At 35.3% G+C, this 11081-nt stretch overlaps 1 protein-coding gene across 1 annotated transcript in view; it reads left to right on the forward strand.

Moving 5' to 3' along the window:
• The window catches only part of PFKL (phosphofructokinase, liver type), a gene marked incomplete in the record, with an annotated part of 36283 nt that extends 30030 nt beyond the window's left edge, over window positions 1–6253 (forward strand). Inside the window, 4 exon segments of the mRNA XM_072418833.1 lie at window positions 736–847; window positions 1422–1521; window positions 2319–2424; window positions 4295–6253. Of these exon segments, the coding sequence (XP_072274934.1) occupies window positions 736–847; window positions 1422–1521; window positions 2319–2424; window positions 4295–4442 (466 nt within the window).
• Window positions 6254–11081: the final 4828 nt, after the last annotated feature.

Here is an 11081-nt window from a genome sequence, read left to right on the forward strand (position 1 = left end):
TTATAAATTCTAACATAAGGCAGTGCTTATGCTTGTAAGTCATAGTAGTGCTCTTACCCATTTTCTTGATTTATTCAAGTTTATTCTATTACAGATACTTTTATTTCTCTAACCTGTGTATTACCTGTTTACCATTGTGAACAGTTTGAACTGCATTGAATTATTTATAATTACAAGAAAGAATAGCCACAGAGAGAGCTTTTTAGGCTTGCGATTTAAGTTAATTTTACTCTGATAAAGAATATATATCAAGGAATACATACATAAGCTTTTAACATTCCCAAGAAAAATAACATATGTAACATGGATGATAATAATTTAGTGATTTTTGTTCTCTTAAATCATGATCAAAAACATTGCATTATCACATTCTCCGAAACTGATGCGTTTCGTCGATAGGCTTCCTCAGGGGATTGTTTAGAGACACTTAATAAATGGATGATCACTTGATCCTGTTTGAGATAATGGTGTGTAGAAAACAGCGGTGTGTGCTCAAAGTACTTTTTATTTCTAGTTGAATACCAGGAAATATGGACATTAAGCTAGGTTTGGTAATTATTAGTCATCTTTGTGGAGAGAAGAAAAGCTTTCTAGTTGTTAGTGTATGTAGTGTAGTAGAGTGTTTGTCTGTTAGGCAGCTGTCCAAAGCAGACATAAAATGTTAAAAGTAGTATTTATTCCTTTTTATTACCCGCGTCCGCACTTTTTAAAAAATTATAATATGGTTTCTTCTAGGAATGAAAAATGTCATGAATACTACACCACAGATTTTTTGTATAACCTTTATTCAGCTGAAGGAAAGGGGATTTTTGACTGCCGCGTCAATGTGCTTGGACACCTACAGCAAGTATGTTGTTGATTTATTAAAAAATCTGGTACTTAAATACTTCTGATGTCATATAACACAACTTGTATACATTGTTTCATGTATGCATAGACACTATTTGAAGAAAACAGTCAAATACTGCATGTACTGATCCCTTAAAATGCTATAGGTCTGTGCGTTGTGTTAGCATGTACCTGGTGCAAAAATTGGACTTGTGCCCAATTCCACAACACCTTTTTTTTTTTTTTTTTTTGTGAACTGGAGCCCATTCTATCATGTTGAACATAGGACCTTGCTATTGCTAAAGCATTCAGCTGTGCAGTACAAGTCATACACACAATTATGGCAGCATAGAAAATGCTAAAAGAATTAATATTATTCATACCCTTTATCTTGACTATCATTTTTAAACTTCATATTCATCTTTTCAAATTTTCCATTTAAATTAATTTAGTTACTTTAATTTGAAAGCAATTACATTTTTTCATGCTTTGATTAATGATTTATAATAATGTAAAAAAAATGTTTTTGTGTAATATGAATAAGAAGGTAGTTCTACAAATGTAAAGTTAATGATTATGTTTACTTTTATTAGGGTGGTTCTCCTACACCTTTTGATCGCAATTATGGAACAAAACTTGGAGTCAAAGCTGTATTATGGATTACTGACAAACTGCGAGATTCTTATCGCAGAGGTAAGAGGAACTATTATAGATCAAAGTGGTTTCTCTAGATTATTTCTTACCAGAAGGTTACAGTATCTATGATCCCAAAACACTGTGCCCAAACTTTCATTTTTTAAAGATATGTTGAACCTAAATATTTTTTTTTTTAACTTTTTTACTTTTTATGTAATTTTTTATTTTATTTTAAGCTTAATAAATCTTCTAGTGAAAATTACACAAATGATCCCTGAAGCCCAGTGTATAGTCTGTTTTCAGTTCCTGGCTGACTGGAAAGATTACTTCCATGTTGGAGTAATTTCTCCAACAGAAACAAGCATAGTAAGTTGCCATACATATTCGTTATCCGAGCATGCAGGGATGCAGTACAATTCCTAGAACTCTATGCTTCTCTGCCCTTCATACCCAAATCTGTGTTCTGTACATTGCTGAAAAAAAAACATTATTCACTTATTGTTTGATTACTTGATCCTCTCAACTTCGCTTTCCTTTCCTTGGCTAGGAGGGGTGATTTACAATTCTTTATAGCAATTTACAGGAAAATGCTGAGCAGCTCCTTCTAGTATGCCACTTCCAATCTGGTTCCCATCTGTGTCCTCCCTTCCCTACATCTGCCTCCTCTGTGTTATGGGGATCTTTATAATCTAGCTGTAAGAGGCCATTCCAACTATCAGTGGAATATAGGTGTATAAGTGCCAAGGAACACCCAGATTCTTGCAGCAGATTTTTTTGTAATAGGTTTATATAATAGACAGCCAAAACACAAATTTTCTCTCTCCTGTGCTAATTGCCTATATCTTTTTTTTAAGGTCGCGTATTCGCAAATTCTCCAGAATCTGCCTGTGTAATTGGTCTCAAAAAGAAAGTTGTAGCTTTCACATCTGTATGCGAATTAAAAAAGGTTACTGACTTTGAGTAAGTATATATTGACATTAAATATTTCTATTTTGTTTAGCAGTGATTTGTATGTCTCAATGAATAGTAAAATGTAAAAGTTTTGGCATTTGGCAATGACCATGAAGAGCAAAAATTGGAGCAAAAAGAGCAAAATAAAGGTTGGAAAATATTTTTGGATGGATTTTAGGACTTTTAGTAAGGTCCCCAAAGTTTAGGGTGCATTTCTGCAGTACATATGGATGATTGATTACTAGTGCTCACTTCTAAATTTATTATCTCATCATTAGTTTATAGCCCACACCACCAACAACACTGACACCATATGGGATCAGTCTGCCATGTATCGCCCTGCCATACAGAGGAAGGCCCTGAAATGTGAAGCCTACGAATCGCCTATGGAAACCCCATTTATTGAGTTTTGCTTATAACTAATATTTTAAAGCTAAAGCCCCTGTACAAAGCATCGGTCAGACCACATCTGGAATATGCAGTCCATCCCTCAGGAAGTAGTTTCAGCAACTACTATAAATTTGCTTTAAGAAAAAGCTGGATGATTTCTAGAAGCACAGAAAATAACTGGGGATTAAGGCTTTAAAGTAAAGATAACAGTGACCAGGGAACATCTGATTGACTTATGGAATCGGGGAGAAATGTTTTTCCCCTGTTGGAGCAAATTATACCAGGGGTTTTTTGGGTTTTTTTTTTGCCTTCCTCTGGACCAACTATGTCCATAGGGTTTTATATCTGCGATATATTTATTTCCCTAGTGGTTAAACTTAATGGACTTGTGTCTTTTTTCAACTTGACTGACTGTGTAACTATGATCATCATGCCACTTGTAAACACACCAGTATTCAGTTATGTACTTATAAGTAAAATCATAAAATGCTTTGAATATACATATCATAAGTAATTTATAATGATATCAGCCTCTTATAATGTTAGGCACACACCTGGAAACGTACATATTTATGTGAGGAGGTGAACTTTAGATATTACTAAAAAAAACTGTTAAACAGTTAAAGTGGACCTAAACACACATTTTTAGCTTGGGCTTATAGATGATATAGCCGAGGTTATACTGATCTCCCAAGGTTTTATTTTTGTTTAAACCCCTAAACTGTCAAAAAAAATTTTCACACAAGGAAGGGGGGGGCTGCATAGGTTAATGGGGGATGAATATCTCAGTTCAAAAAAAAAATAAATGAACTAGACTTGGTTAACAATCATGGCAGTAGGATTAGTTTAGAATGTCAGATTTCCAAGTTTGCCAAGCTGCCTGAGAGCACTGTGGAAAACTGCCTGGACAAAATTACAAATCCTTTGGAGGATAAAACTGCTTCCAGCTTTGCTCCCTCTTTCTGCAATTTTTTATTGTACTGGACTAGTAAATGCCAGTAAACAATACTATGTTACTAAATCACAGCTATTATATCTGGGAGAACATTTTTAAAAAGTAAAAGTGGCTTTATTAATGGAATGTTGCCTGGATATGGGCCTGATTTAATAAAGCTCACCAAGACTGGGGAAGATGCACTTTCATCAGTGAACCTGGGTGATCCAGATAACCTGGAATGGATTTCTTAAAAGTCATTTGCTATTTATTAAGTGTTTTTTAATCCTGGACAAGATAGTAAGTCAGGTTGAAAAAAGACATAAGTCCATTAAGTTTCAGTTTTGGTGGATCACCCAGGTACACCGATGAAAGTGTATCTTCTCCAATCTTGCTTTAATAAAGCAGGCTTCGGGTCTTTAGCAAACTAGGTTTGTGTTACTACAAGGTCTACTTTGCTTTCTATGTCATTGAACACAATAGTGAAAAGTCTCTGCTTTTAATAAATGAATGTGTGCACACTAACGTTCAGTTTCTTAATTTTGTTTCTTCTAGACACAGAATGCCAAAGGAACAGTGGTGGCTGAATTTGCTTTTGATGCTGAAGATGCTGGCTAACTACCAAATCAGTTTAACAGAATATGTTACAGGAAAGATCGAACATGTTACACGTCGGACTCTAAGCATAGAAAAGGGTTTTTAATGCATCACCAATAGGATTTCCTATCTTTAACAGTACAGATTAGGAACGTGGGCCAGGGTGCAGTGGTGTGTGTACCGTACATCTATATAATATTTATAGCTGGCATTTTAGTAGCTAATTGCAGTGATTCTGTTAAGAGTTACTCTGGAATCTAACACAAATGTTTTATCTGAAATGGATTAACTTTTTTGACCAATGACCAATTTTACATTTGAAAAAAGTAAGAATGAAGTTGTAGATACTTTTAAAAATGCATTGATTGTTTTACTGCAAAGAAATAAAAGGAAAAACTATATATGAAGCTATAATATAGAAATGTTTATAATCATCGCAGTCTTGTTGGTCCATAAAAGTGGGCCCATCATATATTTACCATATTCATTCCTATTTTATAGTACTTGCCACTTTCCACATATTTGTGTAATCGCTTAAGGTTATTATATAGTACAAAAAATCACTTTTTGTCTGTATAGTGAAAACTTGCTCACACTCCTTTTTTACAGTTGCAGGCTCCGAACAAGTGAGTTGATGCCTTCTGTTTAAACATGGTTTTAAGATTGGTGGGTATATAACCCTATAAATGATCATATCTAAGATATGTTTTAGGTATTAGAGACACCACCTGACTATCTGCCTATCCATAAATGTGAGAATAGAACTAAGAAATAAGTGTTAACTAAAAAAAACATTAGTTCGACAGAGTTGAATTAATGACTTCCCTTCCAAGGCATTTCTCAAAGGCTGCTTTAAAAACAACTTCCAAAAAAGGGAATTGTTCACAAATGGAACCTATATTTGCAAATATTGGAACAACAGTTAGAGAACATTTGTTTGGTGGTTGACATTCATTTTTTTTCTAGCTGCTTACTACTGTAATATTGCAGTTTTAAAAATGAAGCAACTTTAATTAAAGGTGTTTTTGCAGAGTGTAAAATCATACATTCTGAGTGCACTCCTTTTACTAAAAGATAGTTGACATAGGTTTAGTTTTTTTGTTGTGTTTTGGTTTTTTTTGCCAAGTTGTACTATAATTTTCAGATGCAGGTATAGTTAAAAAAATGTTTTCATGTCCCTATCGCACTGTAAACCGAGGTTTGTTTTTTATAGTTATCTTGACTTTTCATGGTAAACTTGGGCACTCAGAACACCCCCCACCCCACAACACCCTTACATGTTTTACATCAGATTCTAGAGAGACATGAGAACTGTAGAACACTGAGGCCATGGTAAGGGGGGAAAAGGGGTGGCCAGGCCATGCTAAAAGAATGCAAGGAACAAAGAAATGAATAACAGTATTATACCATATTGTGCTATACTAATTTTCCAATACTCAAACAGTATACATTTTATGTGGAAAAGATATTTCATGTGTGGTTGAAAATTTCAGGAATATTTGCCAAGTTACTGGCAAAAAAATGTATTCAATCTATGGCACAATTAGGAGTATTATAAATCTCATTTTTTTAGAAAATATTTAACTATGAACACTCCATTTCAGATTCTAGACTGGGCCAGAGAAATCATGGTGCTTTTTTTGAGATGATTGTCCTCAAGTTTTAAAACCCCTCAGAAACAAATAGGTGTATTTGTCCTTTTAACCCAAGGCTTACAAAGACTGTAGTAGTAGTAATAGTAGGCAATGCTGATGTGTGATAGGACTGCTCTAAATCCAGATAAACTGAGTGAATGAAGAAATAGACTAGTCCTTGAAAATTGGGTATTTCAAGTTTTCTGTTAGTGAATTATCAGTATAATGTAAACATGGACATGTGAATATCGGATGAATAAAAAATATATGAAAGTTCTTTGAATATCTTTTGCATAAATGTTATTTTTTTTGCACACATATTCTATAATCGACATATAGGACTCCTTTTTACTGTGGTGTACAAGGCTAAGTATGGAACTTTATAAAACACTAGGGCTTCCAGTTTCTCAGGTTTGCATTATAGACTGTGTGCACTGTGTTTTGTTTTTATGATACATAGGGTACAAATAGTTCATTATTAGACAATATGAACAAACTAATGTAAAGGAAATGGCTTTAGGCCATTGCTAGCCAGTACCATGAAGAAACACACCTGCCATTTAGTACTTCCCATGCACATATATATATATATATATAATATATAATCTGATGAGCTGAGCTGATGATCATTTAACTAAGTGCATTTAATTAGCAGAACCTGGCTGTACTTTTATTTCTAATAGAGTTTGTTTTATTCCTATGGGGTGGTAAGGGTGTACTTTTCTTTTTCACACTGCTTCTTCATTTTGACCTAGCCTATGTTAATTAATGATAGGATGTAATATGTTATGTGCTGTTGTTCACCTGAGGTTGTATTTACCTAATTTTAGGACCTGCTAAGGATATGATTTTTTAATCGTTATGCCCTGCTACGTAAAACCTTAGAATTGAAAGAGGGCAGCATGGTGGCTCAGTGGTTAGCACTCCGGACTTTGCAGCGCTGGGTCCCAGGTTTAAATCTTGGTCAGGACACTATCTGCATGGAATTTGCAGGTTCCTCCTGTGTTTACGTTTGTTTCTTCCCACATTTCAAAAACACACAGGTTAATTGGCTTCCCCCACAAAAAAAACTGTATTAAAAGATTAACATACATGATCATTACCATATATAAAAAAAATAACATGACCTAGGTAGGGACATTAGATTGAGCGCCCCTTTGAGGGACAGCTAGTCACATGACTATTATGGCTGTGTAATATGTTGGCGTTATATATATACTGTATAATAATTTCATTTAGCCAACACATAGTTGTGCAATACCTTCAGCCAAACTTACTTTGCTGCGTAATATGTTGGCGCTATATAAATACTTTAATTTTGATAGGAATTAGGTAAAGGCTCTGACTTGGCTATATGTAATGTAGACATCAAATTAAAAGAAAAATCTGATGAATACTCGCTTATTATCTTAAACATCTGTTTTTCATCTAGGCATTGCTGCGATGTACCACTCCACCCTTGTTTCTTTCTGTTATAATATTCTGTTGTAATATGGTGTCATTCCCCATGGTTATTACCAAACAAACATACTGGAGACCCTGCAAGCAGTTTATATGTTCTTCCTGTATTGCGTGGGTTTTCTCCAGGCATTTTAGTTTTGGACTACATACTAAAAACATGCAGATAGGTAATTGGCTTCTCTGAAAATGGAACTTTGTGTTTTGCCAGAGATAACATAAATGCAAGGCATGAATAATAACACAGCATCAATTTTAAAGACTTGCTGCCGAATGCTGTTTTCTCCTGCATAGAAAACACATAATATAAAGAGCAAATTATACAATATAGGCTTTAGAAATTAAACTCATTTCCTGTGATGTGCTATTTAAACTGGTTGTAGATTTCTGAGATTTTAATTTAAAAGGTACCATTCAGTTAGAATTAAAAATGTAAAGCTTGTGATGAATACAGAGTGTGTACCTGACCTATCCTGGTCAATGTGAGGGGAGCCAGTGACTGTGCTGAGGTGGAGGCCGGTGTCTCTGGAGACTTTGCTCATGTATCATCCCACTGAGATTCCATACCTGGAGCAGCAGCACCATACTACTGGCAGCAGGATTGCGATTCTGGCACAGCCGTGTTTAGTGCTGGGTCTCGGCAGAAATGTGAAGAAGCAACTGGGGCCCTCCTGCCTGCAGCGAGCTCAGGCCCTTCTGTGGACCGCTACCTAGCTTTCTGGGACTGGGTCCTCCTGGCCGCAAATGTCAGGCACTGGGATGTGGCACAGTCACTGCGGGCCACAAAAAACGGCCAGACGGGCTGGATTTGGCCCGCGGGCCTTGTGTTTGACACCTGTGCTGTAGGTGATGATTTTGAAGTCCTCCAATAAACAGTAGAAATTATATTGGAACAAATTATCTGTGTATGGCCTCCCATAAATGTTAATACAATATGTAAATACCGCACATGTATATATGTTCAATCAAGGTACTTAAAATGTAATCTACGGTCTATACATATGTTCAACCCAAAGGAGATACAATTCAAATGTATCACCTATGAAACCAGTCCAGAAATTTCTAATACAGATACCATGCTGTGTTGTCCTAGGCTGTTTGTATTAAATTTATAAAGTTTTTATTGTGAAAGATCCTTTCCAGCGACAATTATTGTACGTGTGTACGTAGCCTTAGTCAATAATTATCAACCAGTACCCAGAATTGAACAACATCTATATTTTAGTGTATATTGATGTCTAAATTGGGTTATACTGTGCTTCCAGCTGTTCGTTTTTATTTCCCAAACAATACTTTATATAAATAGTAAAAAAAGGGAACTGTACTTCATGAGCTTTGTTTAGATAAAATGCTTCATGTAAAATGTGTTTGGGGTTTAAAGTTAATGCTGACAAAGCAGAAGCTTGATGTCAATGAACAATACTATAGCTATGTGTCCATATGTGCAGCACTGTCTTCACATACCACAAAATTTGTATTCAACACAGGGAATAAAAGTACAACACACTGATCAATACCACAGCATCCAAATACAATAAAATAGCACAAAGTGGGCATTTTTTTTATAACCCATGCTTTCTTTAAATGTGGATCATTAGGCATTTGAAAAATTATTTTTTCTTTATTTACAGTATGTTAATGCTATTTATTTTTGAACTAGAACATTCAAAACTTCACACTTGGCTTAGTCACTGATTCCTTTACTAAACAATACTGTACAAGTTAAATACTAAGATGTAACTGTTCGAAGGTCAGAAAAAAATTGGAAAGATGGTACAAGGGAGTAACAAAAATTATTACAGAGTAGGTATGAGCAGAGTAAATGTGGCAAAGTTTGTTTTCCTGACATAATACTGTATTCAATTTTATAATCACCAAAATTTTACAAAACAAAACAATCCTGTTTGTATTATAGAACCATTTAGGGAAAATTTGTTTAAACAATAGACTGATTTTGTAATTAACAAAACATTTGATTTCTATTTAGATGGTGGCAGGGGAGTACTTAGGGTATCTCTGAGCAAAAACTTTCCGACCTATACCCTCCCTTCCTCCCTCTGAATTTGTAACCTATTCTGCATGTTGTAGATTTTTCTTACTTTAAAGGAAAGTATACCCCCCTTAATCTGCCATCCCCCTAACAGCACTGCTTCTTGGTTGGTCAGAGATGGCTCATGGGCTGATTTATTCTCCTGCAAACTCTCAGAGAAGACCTAAGGCTACGTACACACGTCAGATGATTCTCGTCCGATTATCAATTCAGGGCTAATATTAGACAACGTGTACAGCGCTCATCCGACGTCGTTAATGGATCCTTCTTGGCAGATTCACTAATGAAAACGATCGTAATACAAGTTAAATGTGAGAGAGCACAGTGGGGTGCCGCTCCATCGTTCTCCCCCGTTACCCTCTCCATTGAGCAGAACAGCGATGTATGTACAGCACTCATTCATGCATCCTTCGGTCTCCTGTCTTTGGAAAGGATTGTGAAAGATCTTTTCCATTGACAAAAATCTAATTTGTGTACATAGCCTAAGGCTGGACCACCAATAGGAAAGTTTCTACCTCATACAAGTGGTCATGTGGACACCCAAAAAAGCACCCCACCTGGTAAATGTCAGCATTATGTAAATTGAGTAGGATGTTCACAATTTACCCAGAGATCAGTGATGTTTTTTCTTTCTTTAAAAAATTATGATTAAGGCTACTAAGAGGTAATCTTTTGGCAGAACATCACAATTTTTACCCAAATTTTCAGGAGACTAAATCTCTAAATTTGCTCATCCCTGCAGAGAAATCTAATTATCTATTTTGTGTGGAGTTAAACTTCAAAGTTATGAATTCTCACAATACCTTCCACTCCTTCCAGTTTCAAACAGTTAGGCCAAGACACTGTAATAGTTACTTCTTAGCATCACATTTTATAAAACTTTTATTAGGCAGCCACTCAAATAGGTGGTAAGCTGTATGTGATGAAAATCTGCTTTACACATTCTAGATAGTTAAGGTTGCAAGTCTTGAGTCTTTTTGTAATAATAAAAATGCTTGATTTTTCCTTCATTCAGAAGCATTATAAATACTTGAATTAAATGCCAAATCCAGTAAAAAATATTTATAAAGTATATATATTTCCATGATGTTGCTTTACAAAATTAGAGATGAGTCTGCGTTGTTTTATGGGTACATTAATATATAAGGTTAAAAAAATTAAAAATTAAAAGTTAAAAATTACTTTAATGCTTTTTGTTTATGAAACTATGTACACATAATCAGCACCTAACTTCAGAAAACAAATAGAAGAATTGTATTGTATGCCAAATGGTTTGCAGAACAAGGGACATGGTGGTTTTGATGCATCTGAGCTGATAAAACATCCTGCCAGGTGATATGGCACTGGGAAAGGCAGGTATGCTTCTCTGTAGTCTGTATCTATGGGATATTATGTTAGGAGGAACTCTAGAAGCTGTGCCACCCCCCACAAAAAAAGCTGAGAGCAAAGGAATAATCACCAGTATTGCCTGTGGTCATCCTACAGCTGATCTTTCCACATTGCTTATCATAATGTTCTGCACTGCGTCTCTGGCCATGATTTATTAAAGCCCTTCAACGCTGGACAGGATACATTTTCATCAGTGAAGCTGAGTGATCCAGCA

The sequence above is a fragment of the Pyxicephalus adspersus genome, chromosome 7 (genome assembly GCF_032062135.1).
Source record: "Pyxicephalus adspersus chromosome 7, UCB_Pads_2.0, whole genome shotgun sequence".
Classification (NCBI taxonomy): Eukaryota; Metazoa; Chordata; class Amphibia; order Anura; family Pyxicephalidae; genus Pyxicephalus; species Pyxicephalus adspersus.